The 20,891-nt window shown below is 33.5% G+C and overlaps 1 protein-coding gene across 1 annotated transcript; it reads right to left on the bottom strand.

The window, feature by feature from the left end:
- Window positions 1–6,993: 6,993 nt before the first annotated feature.
- Window positions 6,994–7,795, bottom strand: LOC115991973 (NADH-ubiquinone oxidoreductase 20.9 kDa subunit-like). The gene is made up of 2 exons (XM_031115985.1): window positions 7,500–7,795; window positions 6,994–7,378 (listed from the first exon to the last, which is right to left on the bottom strand). Exons 1-2 carry the CDS (start codon window positions 7,660–7,662, stop codon window positions 7,230–7,232), a joined length of 312 nt encoding a protein of 103 aa, XP_030971845.1. The 5' UTR covers window positions 7,663–7,795; the 3' UTR covers window positions 6,994–7,229.
- Window positions 7,796–20,891: the final 13,096 nt, after the last annotated feature.

The following is a 20,891-nucleotide window of genomic DNA, read 5'->3' as shown; positions in this document are numbered from 1 at the left end:
TATCATAGCAGAATTTACACACAAAATAAAATTATGGAATTGCAGTTTTAACAGATTAGCAGGTTGGCTGCGCTCTTACTTACAAGAACATGCTAGCAACAAATATTTGATACGTACATCTGCAATTTATCATTCCCTGAATTACCATTTGCCGAAAAAAAAAAATCCAAATTAGAACCATTTTGAACTTCATATCAAATAATTCACAGAAGATATCTCTGAAACTGACCATCAGATTATGTCAGTAGCCATTAAACTTATTTTATTCACATGCAAGTTGCTACAGAAAACACCCACCGATTATAAAGATTAGATTCTCCGTCTCTCTGGGCATATCTTTATTTATTTATTTATTTATTTTTTTAGTTTTCTGAGTTCTCCCAGAAACCTCTATGCACTGTACCTAGCATATAAAATCATAATCCTTCAATAAACAAGTAAAAAACACAGCTATTAATTTAAAAATCAAAGATAGTTGCATTCTCAACATGTTCAAATGTTCCACCTAGTGCAATTATAATATGGGCCATTGTTAGACCAACCTGGTTATAGTTTCAACCAATAAACGTCAGCAGAATGAGAGCTCACCTAGTACGTAATGTAGGGGTGACCAGATCAAAACCCTTGACCACTTTAAGAAAATTATTAACATAAGTTTTATCACAAATCCAGATTTGTCTTGATCTCTCCAACTAAAGAAAGAGACCTTCCAGTGTGCCCCACGTAAAATTTTTTTTTCAATTATTGTCATATAGAAGCAATACTTTGATTTTTATGTGTTTCTGTGGACGTGTGTAGAATAATCATACTTTCTTGCCAAAGGATAAAGACCAAAAAAGCTTCAAACACAACCTGGTGGGGTGAGGTCAGTCTTGCTTCTTTTACCAGAAAAGAAGCAAATGGTACATGAAAATAACAGCATCCTTCAAACCGTTGAATAGGCCTGAAATTGAGTTGAGCTGAGTTTAAAGTATTAAAAATTGGACTAAATTTAGCTACAAAATTAGTTGTAGTTTAAGGCTACAAACTTACTCAATAAAATAAACATTACTACATATTTTAAAAATCTAACCGTTGAATTGTATGTTCTATATTATCTTAATACATATGCCAAATTTTGTGTTAATCGGATATTATTTACTATATTATCTATAAATTTATATTTTATGCATAATTTTAAATTACAAAAACTTGCAATTTAAAAATTTTATTGATAACATAGCTATTGATCTTTAATTTTTTTAAAATTTTGCAAGCATGGAGGATATAAGAGGAATATGTAATCTAATAGTGGACTTGTCAAAATTTACCTCCAATAAAAAGATATTGAATAAGGTTGTAATCTAAGGTTACAACCAATTTTGTAGCTAAACTTTGTCTTTAAAAATTTAAGTTTGTTCATTTAATTTTACTTTAAACATGAGGTAAGCTCGAGCTCATCACTAAACAAGAGTATATGTTCAAGATTGATTGAACAAGCTTGAGCTTGTGCATAAGATGCTTGATTAATTCTTTTCCCATATACAATAAAAGTATAGAACTATGAATAATTTTTTTTATCCCTTCACAAATCTATGAATTTTTACTACGAATAGTCTGTTTATATTATGAATAAACCATAAAAAATAATTTAATATCATATAAACCTAGTTACAAATTTATACATTCTAATCTCAAGTCTATAAAAGTATATTTTAGACAAGTAGATATATAGTTAATTCAAAACATATTTATGAACTTATTCACAAATATATTATAATTTTTGAGCTTGGCTAATTTAATAGTTAAGCCTAAATTTAGGCTTGAGCTTGGCTTGTTTGCTAAACAAACAAAAGTAAACAAGTTTTTTCCAGAGCCAAGCTCAAGTTGTTCATCAACATTTTAGTTCATTTACAACCTTACGTTCATATGAAATTAGTCAATTGGACTTTACTTTATAAGAAATGTTATGTCCTCGACATTTTTGCAACACTTTTCACAACAAGTCTTAGGTGACAAATTGTTAAATTTGCTATTACTATTGAGATAAAATGTAATTACAATAATGGGTTTATATTAAGATAAAAAACAACTTGCCACCTACGATTTGTAATGAAAGTATTGTGGAAATGTTGTAGACATGGCGCTACTTTTTTTTATTACATTATCAACATTTAAATCAACTTATTGTTTTTTTTTTTTTTTCTAATAATAATTATTGAGTTAACGTGTTGTGAATTTGTGATGTGAATTTGTGATTGGTATATGGGAAAAAAAAATAATGTTAATGATAATACCATATGATAGTAATATTGTACCAATCATAAATTGACACAAGGAAATTATAAAGTAAATTTTGAAATTTTTTTTTCCTCTAAATGGATCATTCCAGTTTGGCATGCAAAGACTACAATAAAGTTCTATGTAAGGTCATATTAGAATTAATTAAGGATAGAATGATGAAATAGATAGATGAAGGAAGAGAGAGAGAGAGAGAGGTTCAAATGATTGACACTTCCGTAAACTTTTTTTCAAATGATTCACACTTCCTAATATTTTCAATGAAGATAATTTGTATTTAAATCCTGTCTTTTTCCATTGTAAATTGTAACAATTAAATTATGAGAGAGAGAAAGAATAGGCATACGTCTACATTTCCCGACACAAATGACCCAAAGGGCTGTTGCCTTTATTATTGACAATTTCATTTTTTTGACTTTTCTATATGGAAGGACGGTTATAAATTTGTCGATAACACAAGACAACATCTTTAAAAGGTAGGTACTTAAGGGTTTGTTTGGATTGAGTGGGGAGGGAGGGAGAGTGGAGGAGAGTAAAGTATAATTAACTGTAAATAGGTTAATTTTGGGCTAATTATATTCTACTTTACTCTATTCCCTCCAATCTAAACCTACCATAAATTGGTGGAGAAAATATTGGAACCAATTCTATTACTATATATTTCTCCTATGTCAACCAATCCCAATCAATTTCTTGAATCTTTCAATATCTTGATAATCTTATCAATAAAATTATATTCGATCTTTTTAATATATACCCAGGGATTCTATTTTAACGTATTCTTAGGCCAATACAAATGCCTAATCCATGTCCTTGGAAATTTTCACAGCCTAATATCTCTAATCAGAGTGTACTTTTCCAAAATCCCCAGTATCTATAAGCTAAGATTGTGAACCGATTCACTTTATTTGCTTTCAGTTTTATTTGATAACATATGGAGAATTAGAAACCAAACCAACTTTGCAGGGCACTCACCAGAGACAAGGAAAGATGCAGAAGGTATAATCAAAGTGTATCAAGAGTCAAGACCACATCATCTCAGCATGGTCCTCATTGGCTGTTTCTCCAAGCATAAAATGGTGTTCACCTCCCACTGGCAGCATCAAAGTCTGATTATTATTTCTTGAATCTCTCCAAACTCATGCCTCCTTCTCTGCAGCTGTTGGTAGAAATGAGTTTGGTGATATCGTTTTTACACATTCACGTCTCTTCCCCCCAACAGACCCGACTCCCTCATGCTGCCTTCCAAGACATTGAATTGGCTGTCTTGCACAAATGCCAATATGTTATTTTTGCAGGGGTTTCTAAATGTGTCATTAAATCCCTACTGAACTACACTCTTTACCCCCTAGGTTCATCGCTCCTATTTTCACTGAAGCTTGTTGGGATTTCTTTTTCGTTCCTAGGAATGTTAATTTTTTGCCTCACGATGTGGCTCGCCAGGCTGCCTTCTGCAATTGAAATGGATCTATCTCCATCTCCTCTCTTCCTTCTTGGGTGGTTGTCCCTAAAGTTGAAGATGGATTGCACTCTTGTTTCTTTTTAATATATTATCATTCATAAGAAGTAACCCTCTTTTACCAATCTAAAGATCAGTTGCATCCAAACAAAATAAAGATGAACGACCAAAGTTAACCCTTAATGCTAAAAGCCTGGAACAATGATCACAACTCCAGATAATATAAGCAATTTTTTTGAGCGTTGATTAAACAGGTCATATTGGCAGGGCAAAGTAAAATGGTTAATGCTGAATCTGGGTTCTTCCGAAAAAAAGGAATGTTCGAACAATGTCAAGTGCTTCAATCATCACAATGCTCTGACCAGTATTCAATAAAATTTGAACCTTTATAACATCCGCTTTATAATGATGATTGCTCTCACAAGGAACAAAGTTTTTTGAGATTTCACGTGGACAAACCTTTTAGAATGATGATTGCTCTCACAAGAAACATAATTTTTTGAACTTCCACAGGGAAAAACCTTTTAGGATGACTACCATTGTATTAGTTTTAGTTATCTTCCACTATAATCATGGATTCAACCAGCTCAAGAGAATGTTATGACTAGAAAGATTAAGATCAGCAAACTAAGAAGAAATAAAATTGATCTCTAACGAAAACTATGCAATATCTAGCCCACAAATACGATTATAACTGGCTCCACAAGCATTCAACATATAACAGTATAATGTTAGAACACTAAAACATACAATTATATAACAATATAATTTGCATTCAACATATAACACCAAGTTGTTCGAGATTTTGATGGGGTTTTACGTTCTAACATTACATTGTTATATGTTGAATGCAAATTCCATAGGCCTACAGGCCCTACACAATACCAACATCATATAGATATTAGCTTTTTAAGACACCCCACACTTCCTCTTGCTGGGGATCCTCAATCTGGCATGAAAGTAATATGAGCTTAACTAGTATATCACCAAAATTACTATGAGTATTTCTAATTTGTGCAGTGAATAATAAAATTTAAGAATTGGTACGGGGTTGATGAGCAGACTTATAAATGTAAAAAATGGCTATCCCATTTTGCTGTGGCACGCTACTGCAAAAAAGGAAGTACCATCATTATTATTCTATTTAACCCACTTTCGTTTAATTTCCCTGAACAGCATCCTGAAACCGAATAGAAAAAGGAAAGAAGAGATCAACCACAAGAGGAAAAATAAAAAAAGGAATCAACCATTTGAAGTCAAGCCATCCCTGTTAAATAGCAAGGGACATGATACTACATTTAATGGATACAAAATCATTTACTAAACTACTTCAGTAACAACATAAATTGTTCTTTCACATGAGAGAAATCCACTGAACAGGCCAACCAAGTATAACTCCTAATAGTTTTGGCTAGAAGAACTCTTAAGTGAGGCTGTCCACAACATTTCAGCCTCAAGATTAACAAAAGGTTTAATTAAGAAATGGAAGCTTGCTTCACATGTTGGGATTGCACAACATGGTGAAGTATTATGACCTGAACTAGTATAGCACCAAAAGACTCCAAGCATTTCTAATTTGTGCAGGAGTTAGAATTGATAAGGAAATGGAGAGCACAATGATCAGAGAATTACATATGAGTAAAATGACTATTTCATTTTGTTGTGGCATCCTGCTAAGACGAAAATACATCCATCCACACATTCAAAAACAAATCACACCATCATAATTATTCTATTAAAGCCACAATCGTTGAAGTCCCCTGAAAAACATGTTAACAACCCCAACACCAAATAGAAAGAGGGAGAGGGAGAAAAAGAAATCATCCATAAAACAAAAGGCAACCATTTGGAGTCAAGCCATTCTGTCAACCCTGTTGAGTAGCAGCAATTTTTTTTTTTTTAATAATTCGATAAATTGGAGTGGAAGATTTAAATCCTAGATGTCTTCGTTAAAAATACAAAGAGGTGCCAGTTGAGGCAAATAGCAACAGACATGGTTCCACATTTAATGGGATACTATAGCTAAACAACAAATTGCTGTTTCACATTACAAATTCCACTCACCAGGCCAAAAAGCAAAGCTCCAAACAGTTTTGGCTAAAAGACCTATTAAGTGAGGAAGTCTGCAACATTTCAGCCTCAAGATTAACTATAGTTCATTGAATAGACTGGAAGATTGCTTCAAATTTGCATCACGCATTCTCTTAACATCTCTCTGTGCACCATTCTGCCAGAGTTTTTAGGGGAAGATGCAGTGTTGGGAGTAATTGTTTTGTAATATTCCCTGCTCTACCCATATTTGCCCAGTTCCAGCTCTATGAAGGTATGGGGTTGTCTAAATCCTGTCACCTTTCTTTCTCCCCAAAAAGTTTAGCACAGGTGACCCAAGTGCCTATCACATTTCTTTCTTCCCACAAAAAGGTATGCATACATTCAATAGCTCAATTAAACATTCTTTAAAGCAGTATTTTTTGTTTTTTGTATTTTTGGGATAAGAAAACATTCTCAAAGCCATAACTAACATTACTTGAAAATAAGGACCATCTAAATTGGAATGTAAATCCTCCTAGTGTTCTAAAGCCAACACCATTCAAACAATCTACTAAAGTATTCCCAAGTTCAGAGTTCCATTCTAGTGACATGATATGAGACTATTTCAAAGCTACAATATAAAAAGAAAAAAAATTAAAGACAGATTTGCTTCATAATGAATACACTAGACCAGATGCCAGCAGGGTGAACTCCTCAACTAGGAAAAGAGCATAATCTACAACCCAAAAGAGAGCAAAACTAGTACCCCACTATTAAACAAGAAGATCGAGATAGAACATTCTAAATCCTAGGACCTTACAAGTTACAAGAACCATGCACATATGCAATAGTTGACACAAGTGCACACACTATGGTATTCATCAAACCATCAATTAACAAACCTAAATTCATAATCACATAGAAAGAAAACATTCAGATAATTCTCCTTAAAAATTGACCCAAAAAGATAGCAATCCTGTCCTCTATGACACCTACATTATTCACAAAATCAAAAACAACATTCTTGCAGATTCCAGAGAGTACCTCTAAAAGGGTCTCCTAATTATTGAGTCAACAACACCGTAACACTCACAAAATGTAACACTTACATTGATTTTCACATCAGATAAGATTTTAAAATTCCCACCCTATCATTTCCACAATTATACATTATAGATGTGTAGTATCATAAAACACTGCATTCTGATATTCACAACACACGATAATCAAACCAACAAAGCCAAAATCAAAAGGGTCTTTGGTAATACCAATTCTTTGGTGTTTTCTCAATACAATGCAACACAATAGTCTGAGAATTATTATCATCATTGAAACATAGGATCAGGACAAAACATCATGGGAAAAATAAAAAGAACAACAAAAAAAAACTTAGAAATTAAAACTTGTCTGAAAAGAGTGACAAATTTAAAGACTTGTTGAAATACCCAAAAAAATGGTGTCACTTTTTGTAACGAGCTACCTCGCCGTCGTTGGGGAAAAAGCCCATGATTCGACCCGCCGAGTTCTGGTAAGCGTACATGAACCCACCCATTAACCCGATAATGCCTCCGGTCACCATCGACGGTCCCCTAATCCCTGGCTTAATCCCTATTTTTTCACACCCAAAATGATTCAACATTTCATTTTTCAATTCAGTTTCAGAAATTTAAGAAACAGATTTGAAAAAGTAGTGAGAGAGTGATGAGAGAGAGAGAGAGAGATGGGTTACCGGAGAGGTAGCCGACGGTGACGGAGACGCCGGTGATGGTGACGAAGCGGAGGTAGTCGAGGGAGTTGAAGTTTCCGACGACTCTGGTGAACGGAGGGTCCCGATCTAAGACTGGGTACTCTGGCTTCACCGATGCTGTGATGTCTATGTTCATCTTCGACATTTTTACTTGAGAGTCACAGACGCTATCTATCAGAATTACTCACTGTGTTCTGCTTGGGTGTGATGGAACTGGAGCTGTAGATTTCTCCACTCTGCTACTGCTAGTGTAAATTACAAGAGGAAATGGGATTTTGGGCCTCATGGGCTGAGTTCTAGCTCTAAATGGACTCTATTAGGCTTTTTGACAGTTTTGGGGATCATGTTCTTTTAATTTTATGAAGAAAAAAAAAAAGATTAAATTATATTTTGGATAAATTTTGATTTAAGTGTGCCTTTGGAAAAAGTTGATTTGCGTTTTGCTTTTTTGTTTCAGTTTATTTATTTTTCAAATAATATAAATCTTAACTTATTAAAAAGAGTTAGTTTTTAACTACTCGTTACACATTTAATATAAAATTTATCTAAAAGTATATTTTTTTGGATAAATATTATATAAAGAAGTTATCAGAAATTGCATAATCCAAAGGCACTCTTATTCATTTTAATCCTATAATTTTGAATTTGATTCAATATGGTCATATTGTCCACTTGAACTGCTCCGTTAAGTGTCCCAAAAATGATGTTGTTTTGTTATTTTTGTAAGTCTCAATTTAAAAAAAAAAAAAAATATCAAGAAATTAAATTGACAAACCTAAATTCATAAAATATTCCAAGAGTCACAAAATGTAACACTAACATTGATTTTCGCATGTTATAATATAAAAAAAAAAAAAAAAATTTCACATCATATAAGATTTTAAATCCCCCCACACCCTATTGCAGGTGGTGCTAAATTTACAACACATGTTCACAACACTTTCAAGATGGTAAGTTGGTATTGGTCTGAAATTATTTTTTTGTCTACCAATAACAGCATGTCACTTAGAATTTGTTGTGAAAATATTATGGATGTAGTATTTTCTTGAAGATGCAACACAACATTCTAAGAATTATTATCATTGTCATCATTGAAACGGATGATCAGGACAAAACACATCAAGGGCAAAAAAAAAAAAAAAAAACAACCAACAACTTAAGATGCTGTAAAACAAATATTGTTCAATGTTCAAAGATCAAACTCATGTCAATCACTAGATTAATAAAAACAACTAAAATGATGGTTAACCAACATCATGCATGAATATTAAGACAAAAAAATGGTGAGAGATAGGAATCTGTTGTAAGATACATAAAAATTAAAGAGGTCACGTAACAGTTATTGATGGTTTTGTTTTGTTCACACACGTTCATTATCCGGTACGCATGCATGATAAGTGTCAAGTGGGTTTGTATTGTGTTTGTTAGGGAGACATTTTACACTTTCTTTCATAATTTTTTACTTCATACATAAGTACGTTGTACAAACACTGCAAATCAATTAATTTCTAGCATCTTATTTTCCAAAATAAAAAGCAAGAATCACAACTAAGTTATTAAAGAGCAAAGGGCTTTCTCACAACCAGAAGAACACATCGTAAATAGAGAAGAGAGATATCAGAGGATAGAGAGATCCATGAGGGCATAACATTGCCGATTTCAACTCATATGTGAGTGTTGTGATGGATTGGGCTAGTGAGCTGGAGAGATACTAGTGGACCCAAGCCGTTGGCAACACAAATTGGTGTGTAGATGGAGCGATCAGTGGGAGGTGATGATTTGGTGGCAAAGTAGAGCCTTAGAGGAAGAAATGAGGGTTAAGAGAGGCAGAGAGCTCTTCACTAAGAGAGAGATATTGGGTAAAAATCTCTTGGGGTCTTGTGATTTGTTTTTGCTAGGGATTTGTATTTTGTAATTGTTTTGGGTTTTTATTTTTTTTTTATTTTTTTAGATTGGACTTGTGATTTGTTGGTGTTTTTATTTGTCTAGGGTTTTTTTTAAAAAAAAAAAAAAAAAATCCAAAATAGAGAATTGATTTGTTGCTTTGTTTAACACTTCAATTGGGAGTTCATAAAGGAATGGAATAGAATAAGTAAATAAAAAATGAATGGAAATGAATGAAATAAATTGGAATAAAATGTATTTACAGGAAAGGAATAGAAAAGAAATGAATAGAATAAAGTTAGGTAATATTGTTTGGGTGTTTTTAAATAAAGGAATGGAAAGTAAGTTACATTGTTTGGGAGTAATATAGAGGAAAATGAATATAATCATTTTATGATAATATTACTATTAGATCTCTTGTTTAAAATAAATGGTTGAAAATATATGGATATTTTAGGAGTTTTAGTGAAAACTTCATTAATAATTTCATTTCCTTTGATTCCTCCAATTTTCGAGGAATAAAAATTTGAGGTTTTGAGAGAATAAAGATGAATGAGTGTTTACTCTTACTAATTTTATTAATTACATCAAAACTCCCAAACAAGGGAACGGAACGAACATTCCAAAATAATTTATGTTACTCCATTACTTTTCCACCTTCCAAATGGAGTGTAAATGGTTTATTTGATTAATTTTTATGAATTATGATTGTTAGATTGTGTTATTAGATGATCATTTAGAGTGAAGGTTTAAAACTTTGAATGTGAAAGTATAACTTAATGTTGGTTAGTAATTATTAGTCAACTATCTTTTTTTTTTTTTCTTTTTTTTTGCTGAGAGATTAGTTAACTACCTTACATGTACTATAAATGTGTAAATGCATTTTGGCTATATCTTGATGTGTTTTAGGATGATTGAACTATGATGGAATACAAATTTTATGATATTTTATTTTTCATTATGAAATTATCTAGTTCAAATAAATTTTGAGAAGAACTTAGCGTAAATTAAGTTATGAAGGGTATTTTATTTATGTTAATACAAATTATTGATGTTTGAAATAATGGTTAGTTTCTTTCAATTGTTCACAACCACTATTATATATGCATATGAATCCTCTTAAGCGAATATTTTACTTTTTGAATTTTCATGCTTACAAATTTTACGTTTATGCATATAGTACATCAGAACCCTATTGAAACAAATTTTATTTGTTTTAGTTTGAGATAACATAACTAAATTATATCTCTATGTAAAGTTTTCTAGTGTGCTAAGTGAGTTAATGAGTGTAAAATACTAAAAGTTTAATATTAATAAACTATAAATAAATAAAAAATCAATCATATAATTATTTAACAAAAATGATCATAAGTAGTAGTGCTAAACTTAAGAAAGGAATTTTATCATGCATCTAATTACATTTATTTTTTCTAATAATTAGATTGATTGTGTATATTTTTATGGCAACAAAATGTGTTTATTTTTAAATTTATGCATGTATATGCATGGGTTACAAGCTACTATTGCTAGTAATAAGTGAATAAAAATCATGTCTTAATTGTATTTTGCTGCAATTTTTTTTTTCAATTTATAAAGTAACTTAATATGAAAGCTTTTTATTCATAATAAGTATATGAAAAAGTGGTATTACTCTAAATAACGTTTATAATTAAATTATAAAAAAGTTGTGCAATAAAATTTAATGTCACCAGCATTTTTTATTTTTTTTTAAAAATTCCTCCTTAACTTCGTTGACATTGATATATTCGGGCCGATGTATGAATCAGAATCACTGTCATCCCAATTACTACTCATGAGCTCTTATCTATATCTATATATAAAAAGAGCCAATTAGGGTTGTCCACAAGTCGGGTAGGGTTTGCACCCAACACAAAACCAACCCGACAGAATTGGGTGGTAGAAAATCTCACTCACTGTTGACCACCGGAGTAGTTGGATCGGGCTGATAAGACCTTCAACGAGTGTCAGATGGGTCAGTCAGCATCATATATCTGAGAAAACGGCGAGAAAACGGTGAGAAAAACCCAGATTTAGTGAAAATCTCATTGGATTCTATGAGATTTTGCCAGATCCGATAGAAATCTCACCGAATTCGATGAGACTTCGCCAAATCCGATCAAAATCTCACCGAATCTATGTGAAATATCGCTGGAATCTGGGTTTTTTTGGCCGGGATTTGGAAAATTTTCTTCGGAATATGGGTTTTTTGCCAGAATTTGGGTTTTTGTTGGTTGGTTCGAGTTTTTCGGGTTTTAGGGGAAGGAAACCAAAATTAGCCCGCCGGAGTCGATTTCTGGTGGTGAAGACCCACTGCCGACCGCTAGAGTAGTCGGGTCGACCGATGTCGGATCAGATCAAGTCGGTTTCTTCGGGTGGGTTGGGTCTTCGGATGGGTTTGGACAGCTCTAGAGCTAATGCATTATAGCTACAGTAAACAGCCACATGAGTTTGGTTTGTTTAATGTCTGCACTGTTTTGCTAGCCTCTTTCTTTCTTTCTTTTTTTTCGAAAATATAGTCCGGTCAACTTTTTTTTTTATTAATTTTTTTTAAATACAGAGCTGTTAGTTAACACAACAAATTGTCACAATATTTTCATAATTGTTGATATGTTAATTCCTTATAAGTCAAAATAAAATATCATACTAGAACTAACCACAATTAAAAATAAAGGTATTGTGAAAAAAGAAATGCTACATCTACAATATTTTCACAACACTTTTAGAACAAAAGCGTGAATTGTAAAGCTATAGTAGTATCTACAGTTTATTTTTTGGTTTATTCAATTGCATTGTTCACTGGCCTTCTTCTTCTTCTTTTTTTCCCGGTAATATCACCCAGTCAACTCTTTATATATATATATATATATAGAGAGAGAGAGAGAGAGAGAGAGAGAGAGAGAGAGAGAGAGAGAGAGAGAGAGAGAGAGAGAGAGAGAGAGAGAGAGAGAGAGAGAGAGCGGTTAGTTAACACAACAAATTGTCACAATATTTTCATAATTGTTGAGCTTTAATTCTTTATAGGTCAAAATAAAATATCATACTAGAACTAATCACAACTAAAAATAAAGGTATTGTGAAAAAAGAAGTCCTATATCCACAACATTGTTCACAACATTTTCATAACAAATTATAGGTGGTAATGTCGAACCATTTTGTTAAGCCAAAATTCACTGTTTCACATACAGTTTTTTTAGATTGACTTTTTGTATTTTTTTTGTATTGTATTTTTATCTTTACGCACCATTTTAAGTAAAAACACATAGTTTTACACACAAAAAATCAAAAACTTAGGATAAAAACACTTTTCATCCTTTATGTTTAGGATAGTCCACAATTCCTCTTTAAATTTTAAAATCAAGCAATTTTTCCCTTAATATTTTGGGAAATAGAAAATATGTCATATTGTTATTCTCTCAATTAAACCGTAATGAAAACTTATGATACTTAAAATATTCCATTGTGTAATGTCTAAAATACCTCCACTAAATTTTAAAATCCTAAAAATTTTCTTCATGTACTTTGAGTTTTAGATGGTAGTAATGCTTAGAAAGTTGGAATGATGATATAAGGTGTTTTATTTATTACCTAGAGAATATTGATTTTCTAAATTTAAATATTCAAAACTCATAATTTATTTAATGGAAAACTTGATGATACATGCCTTTTGTTATTTTTTTAAAATTTTTTTTCTTTCCTAAAATGGGTTTTCATTAAAAACTAAGTAAACTAAATATTGCACCTAGACTCATATAGAATGATAAAGAAGAAAGTATGAATGACAAAATTTTTCATTGTGTATGTGTAGACGACTAAATTTCTAGTTTGAAATAAATCAAACAAGTAAAATAGTTTCACAAATGCAAATTTATATTGATGAATATGTGATACAATTCTCTAAAATTACAAAAGAGTGATCCTCTGATTCAATTTCCTTGCAAGACTTATTGATTGGAATTGTGGTAATTTGATTTTGACTTGAACACAAAATATCCTTCAATTTGGTTGAGGAATGGATTGAAGATCTTTGAAACAGAATTACAATAAATCTCTAGCTATGAGCTTGTTAGAAATCCTTTTTTCTTCACATCCTTTTTTCTTCACATTCTTTGTGTTCTTAGTGTGTTCTTCGTTTTCGAAGGTTTGTGGTGGAAGTTCTTCGGTGCTTTGAAGGCTTGAATTTGTAGAGCTTCGTTGATTTATGGCTTGTTGAGGTTTCTAGAGGCTTTTGAGCTTGATTCCAGTGAACTTTGAGATCTGGGCAGATAGTTTGGAAGATTCTACTTCGAATGTTCTTTGATTTTGAGATTGAAGTTCTTGAAGGTTTTGAGACTTGATTCCTGTAGAGCTTTTGTACTTTCGAGTACTTCTGAATCTTCTCTGATGCTGCTTGTGCTCCAAATGGCTTGGTGTCCTTTTAAATGCCTTAGGAAGGCTTCTATTTATAGGAGTTTGGGGGTGGGTGAGTGACACGTGGCGGAGTCTGATTGGTGACACATGTCACAGCTTGATTGGTCCACTTATGTCATTGCTTACACGTGCTGGACTGCTTATGTTATTGCTTACATGCGCTGATGTGTGATTGGTTTTTGCATGACACTTGGCAAATTTCTGTTGGTTTTTGAGTAGTAATAGCAAAACCTAGCAACAATACATGGAGCTTTGTAATTAGTTGTATTTTGTGAACTTGGTAGTATGATGTGTCAGCTTGTGATAGGTCGGGAATTTTTCCTCTACAAATGCCCCCTTGAGACTTGTTCATGCACATAATTTTGGGGTGTGGTGCGGGAATGAGTTTCAAAAACGGATTTTTACACTTGACTCTTCAAGTGAAGTAGTTGAAGGTGGTGAAACTTTTAGCAAGATGAGATAATTTTCGAAGAGTAGACCCACCCATATGAAAGGCTTTGATGAGACCGAAAAGGGGTCTGCTAGTATTTGAATGTACTTGCGTGATTGAGCCTTCTCAGCAGAGGTTAAGTTGAAATAATTTTAAAAGAGTGTTCTATGGTATTTGAAGTGGGTTGGTGAGGCTGAAAGTTATTTGCAAGAAGTTGGATGTACTTGCAAGATTGAATCATTTCAGTAGAGGTTAAGCTGAGGTAATTTCAGAAGAATATTTTGGATCGTTGGCGGCGATCACAGGGTGTAGAAGATGGGAAAGAGGTGAGGATGGTGGCTGGGTACAACATGCAGAGCTATGGGGCTACCCTCGTGTTTTTAAGAACTCCTGGTGAAGTTATCTCGGAAGAATATGCTTCAGATTACGGAGAGGACATGTGGGAAAGTGGTTGAGTGCGCATGTGTTATTACATCACTTAGGTTAAGTTGAGATAATTTCAGAAGCTTATGGATTTTGGGTATGCTAATGTTGGTGGTGAAGAAGACGGGGATAGTGAATGGGTAAAACATACGACAGTGAATGGGTAAAACATACGACACCATGGAGCTAGCCCTGTACGTTGAGGAATTTTTGGTGTAGGTGTTTCTAGGGTATTTTGGAATATGGGACTGACTGCATGCTGACTGAGGTCTGGAGGCAAGTCGTAGAATGCGCCTGTGTGATAGGACCATGCTGATGAACGTTAAGTTGAAGTAATTTCAAAAGAGTACTTTTTGAAATACTTCAAGCAAAATTTAAGTTGGAGTAATTCCAGAAAAGTGTGTTCTAAGGTACCGGCAATGATGACCTTTGGGTTCCACGCTGGTGGGAACATGGAATGAGGTTTTGGCGACCATTTACCGACACCAAAGGCTAATTTTTGATGAGTTGGTATCATAAAGGTCATCATAAGTGTTGGATGAGGGGAAATTTGTAGGATACCCCAACACTTTTTACCACCTTCACCTAATGCCACTTGTTAGAAAAGCACAGAAAATGAAAGATGAAGCTAACTTGTGATCTTGGTTTTAGGAACCGGCCAAGTTGCTGCTTGTTCCAAACAGCTGCTTCTGTTGGAAGACCAAGCAATTGGAGAAAGACTACGGGAGCCTTGAGCTTAGGAACAGGTGTCTCTACTAGACTTAGATGTCCTGGTCAACCAAGTCCGAGGAAGCATGGAACAACAATACTAGCCTTGTTATGAGTAATTTTATGGACAAATGTGGTAGTTAAGTGGAGAAACAAAATTTGTTTGGATCTCAAAACTACAAGGATGTTGTGAGGAGGGTTTCTACTGAACCATGAGAGGGTTGATTTCAAACTAATTATGAAGTAATATTGGTTGCTAAGTGTTGAGAATGATAAGGCTATAGTGAGAAATGGCTATGAGAAGGATGACTTGAAAATTTGAAAGAAGCAAATCTTCATTTAATGATTCAATGTGCTTTTTCTTGATGAGTTTTCGATGAATCCGACCCTTCTATTTATAACAGAAAGATGAAGAACGGTAGATGGGTAGTTGAGAATGGCGAATGAGAATTTTTGATGAGAATGGTAGGCATCGAATGAGAATGGTAGGTGGGAGATCGGTAGGGAACGAGAATGGTAGATAGGAGATTGGTAGTGTCACGCCCCAAACCCGATACCTGGATTTGTGACCATGACCGGCATGTTAATATCAAGTTTAAACCTGATATTAACAAGAACCAACTTAACTTTTAGTAAATTTTTTCCAAAATCTTCTCTTTTTCTTTTCATACTTGTTTCTTTACTTCTTGATATAATTTTTCGCTTGATAGTCAGAGCATCTACACCGTACTCAAAATATAACATAATCCACCAGTCATTTAATTTCATACTTTTACATAATACATCTCTTCATACTTTAAGGTACACAACTTTCATTTGATCCTAGAATACACAATAACTATAAAGCTAAACGTCAGAATGCTAACTTAGGATCTATACATATAAAACTAAAATCAACTCCTTCCAAACTCGACTAAGGCTCCCTTTGCTCCAAAATAAAACCTGCTAATTGAAAGAGTGGAAGGGGTGAGCTACACAGCTCAGTAAAGGTAAGATATATAAGAATTCAATAAGGATGCATGTAAATCAGATCATTTCATTCTATGAATATTCGAATAGGAGAACATCTTTTCATGCATAGTATTTAATACTATTCATAATAATAACTTATACGCTCTTCATAGAAAACAATTGTTCTCCTTTTCTTATTAGGTTAACATCATCAAACCTTTCAGATTAAACTTCTTTCATTTCCTACAAAGTCGCCATATATATATTCTCATTACAAAATACTTATTTTAACTTAAATCAGATAATCGACAACTTTGTATCAAACTAGAAACATCTTGACTAATAAGAAAACTTTTCCTTATAAACTTCTTCTCATAGAATATTATAACTTTCATGATCATAAAACTTAACGTTTCATAAAAACAGATATCTGATAACTTTTAAATGTAAACTTGTATTTTCATCAGAAGTTTTATTATTATAGTACAACAGAACTTCAGAAACTTTTATCTTTAATGAACAGCTTTCTTTTCATCAGAAACTTCTTATTTTCATGAGAGCTTTTAACTTTTCATAATGCATTTAAACAAAATAATTCTCTCATGATTAATAACATAACATAGCTGTTCATATCATTTTGGTTAGTCCATTTCTGATAAGCTGTACAGAGAAGGTCTCATCACATTTGGGTGCCCCCGTGTGTATGATATTGTCCCCTTTGGGAGGCCTGATGGCACATCCCCTCCAGGTTTTGTTCTTCCCCGCCGTCCGTACACATTGGGGAGAAGGCCTTATTCAGATTAGAGTTACGGGCAACCCCATTTCCTCTAATTTAAATGGCCTAGAGTTACGAGCAACCCCATTTCCTCTACTTTAAATGGCCAAATAGATAACATTTTTCCATGGAAAGCCAGTAATTAACCTCTACTGGCCGAGTTCAGATCACCAGAGGATATAACCCGAAAACATTTCATACTTTACATCATACTGAAATTTCTTATTTTGCATAGCATTTCATAATAATAGCATTTCCGTTCTTTTCATTAAACATCATGTTCGTGAAAATTAGTAATGGCATCAATATGCTTAAATCATATACATAGGGTTTCGAGAACTCACGAACATATCTTTCTCAGAATAATGCTTATATGCCATGTCTCTAATCAAAAACATTTTAATACATAATATACCTTAAAATAACCTCATGGCTTATCAAATGCCCATATAACTTATCCCTTACCTGAAAGCAGAGGAACTGAGAGCCTAAAGTCGAAGGAGCTTAGACCTGGATACTGGTAACACCTAAACCAAATATCAAAGCTTATTACTATCCATAATTCCTTATCATAAACTTACACATTCATCTCAAAACCTATCTCTTAGAATCAAGGAAATCCTAATCCCACCTCAAAGAGGTTCCCACAAACACAAAATGCATTCATCAGACAACATGATGTACTAAATCATAGAGAAACCAATTCATAAAATTTATATATAATTCTAACATACCAAAGGATGAGCATATTAAATTATAACTCAAAACATTCACCTAACTTGAGAATTAAATTCTCAAAGTTAGGCATGTCCCTTACTGTTCACTGTTCTATTCCAGCAGCAAATACCCCATTTGTAAAATACAAACGGGCTGTCCAATCACATTCAATTGTCATGGAATTTTATATAACTACTCCCCTATATGTTCATTATAAACCATAAAATTTTCGGAGTCAAAGAATAAACCCATGATTTACTAAAAATCACACAAGACAGCATACTTAAATCTGCCCTGACAGAATTTCTTGCAACTTAAAAATTAAACCATTATTTTTATATTAATCCAAATGCTGTGAGACCAATTCAATAACAACCACAAGTGTGTTAGGTTTCATAGGAATTATACCTAGCATCCAAATTCACTATATGCAATTTAATACATAATTTATCATGCATAAACACAGAATCTGTCACAGTGACAGCTCTGCAATGTTTTATCGTAAATCCACAAAGAATTATCAAACGATGGTATTTTCATATGGGGATTTTTATACACGCATAAGACATGTTATAAAACACTTACATACAGTCATTTAACCATTTAGAGCAAAATACCCACAACCAAAAATCCCAGCAGCAGCATCAAAATACTCATCCTAACATTTTCTTACTTCCTTAATCCTATAAAATCATTAATTAGTAAAAACCCTAACCTACCTTCAACAAATCACCAACACAACTTCAAAGCTTCTTAAAACAGCATACATATATATATATATATATAGACTTACAAATACCATTACTAAAATTATTTAAAGGAAAACATGGATTCTAAGAGGAGAGTAGCAAGAACCCTTACCAAGTTTATGGTTCTTGTGGGGAAAATAGACATGGAACCACTCATGAAAGAATGGTAGAGAGCTTGAGAGAGTTTTCTGGTTCCTTTGAGAGAATATGAAGAAGAAATGAGATGAAGCTTCATCTTTCTTTTGAGGTGTTGACCGTGGGTTTTGAGAGAAAGAATCAAGAGAGCTTCCTAGCTCTTTACTTAAGAGAAAAAGAGTAAAGTAAGGTGCAAATTTCTGATTTGCATGGACCCGTGGGAAATGGGAGCAAAAGAGTTTCTTGAGTCTTATTTCTTTGAGAAAGTCAAAGAAGAAAATGAAGTGTTGTCGTGTAAGTACAAGGAAAGAACAAAGAAATAAGACAAAGAAAAGGAATATGGAAAGAAGAATAAGAGATGAACCTCTTGGTGTAGTCAAGAAGTCAAGCAAATTATCTTGGGCAAAATATCGCAAAATATCTTGGGCAAAATATCTTGGGTGACATACGTATACTGCTAAGGAAAGGGAGGATAACTCATCTTTTCAACTTTCTTGCATTCACACTCACTTTTCTACCAAAATAATTTCTTGCATTCATACTCACACTTTTCTACAAAAATAATATCACTTTGCACACACACACACACACACACACACACACACACATATATATATATATATATATATATATATATGTATCATAATTTAACCACTTAATATAGTTTTGCACATACTAAGTATATATTTATAATACAAATAGTCATTTCAATTATTTATAATCTTTACAATTCTCATTCAATGGCATTATGAAATAATATGCTTATTAAATACTCTTATATTAATTATAAAAAGAAAGTGGCTTAAAATATTAATAATACTTAACCACTTAAACACATAATTTAATTATAAAAATTGGGTCGGGGTGTTACAGGTAGGCATTGAACGGGAATTGTAGGCTGAAGTAGTGACAAAATGTAATTTTAAGTTTAAGACACACTTGTGAGAGTTCATCTGTTCTTTAAAAGGGAAGCCTTGATGAAGTTTGGAGGATAACCCGGAGGGGATTCAAATTAAATGGATGAATCTCAAATTTTGATCTTGGGAGCTTAAGATTTGGACACCGTCAATACTTCGAAGATGTGGGTTAGATTGGTGATTTCAAAGTCGCGAAAAACTGAGCAAGATAAGTCTGGCTTGAAAATCTTGACTTTGAGTCAACTTCAACACAAAAAGTCAACTATCTTGGAATTGAGTCATTTGTGCAATTTTCGAGTCTCAAATGATGGAACGGACTCCAAAATTGGAATGTACGCGAAAAATTGAGTAAGAGAGATCTTTCTTAAAAATTTTGACTTTTGGTCAATATTTATGCAAAAGTCAACTTTCTAGAAATTGGACATTTGCGCAATTTTTGAGTTTCGAATGAAGAAATGGATCCCAAAATCGGAATGTACTCGAAAAACTGAGTGGGACAGGTCCATTTTTAAAATTTTGACTTTTTGGTCACAGTCAAAGGTCTACTTGGTCAAAGCATTTTCTCTCTCTCTTTTTTTTTTTTTTTTTTTTTTTTTTTTTTTTTTTGCAGCGGTTCGGATCCGGTCAGATTTCCAGGTCAGTCCGGGTCAAACCGGTTGGTGTAGGATGACGTCATAGAGCTGGAGGGCGCGTGTCAGAGTATGGCGCGTGGAAGCGCGTGACGTATGTGAGAAATCAACCGGCGCGTGTAAGCGCGTGAAATAACATGGAGGCGCGTGGAAGTACGTGTTCGTTTGAGGCAGAGATTTCCTGACCATCTGGAGGCGCGTGGCGGTGCGTGCTTGTGTTTCTGGGCCTGAAATTTTCAGGTTTTGTAGTTCTAAGGCCGTACAAGACCCCTGTAGTGTCAGTTTTGTAAAATTGTGATCAGATTTGCACAGATTTGAAAGACTAGGCCGCGGGTCGTTGAGAGATCGTGGCTTCGCGTGAGGTGCGTGCAGCCGTTTTTGGTCTTGATATTTTTAGGTTTTGTAGACCGTGGGCCGATGGATCTAGTGGTGGCACCGGTTTTGTAAAAATTTTCTTAGATTTGTGCAGATTTGAATAAGAAACCCGCGGGTCGTTGAGAATTTGTGGACGCCTCTTTTTGGGTCTTGTTGTTCGAAGTCCTTAGAAGATTTCTGTGGGTAGATTTTTGTGAACTCTTGTCAGAAGTTTTAAAAATCTGGAAGAGGAGACGGCAGCCATTTTAGCCTA

The sequence above is a fragment of the Quercus lobata genome, chromosome 5 (genome assembly GCF_001633185.2).
Source record: "Quercus lobata isolate SW786 chromosome 5, ValleyOak3.0 Primary Assembly, whole genome shotgun sequence".
NCBI lineage: Eukaryota > Viridiplantae > Streptophyta > Magnoliopsida > Fagales > Fagaceae > Quercus > Quercus lobata.
The sequence above is the reverse complement of the archived record's forward strand: the minus strand, read 5'-3'. Positions and strand labels throughout refer to the sequence as shown.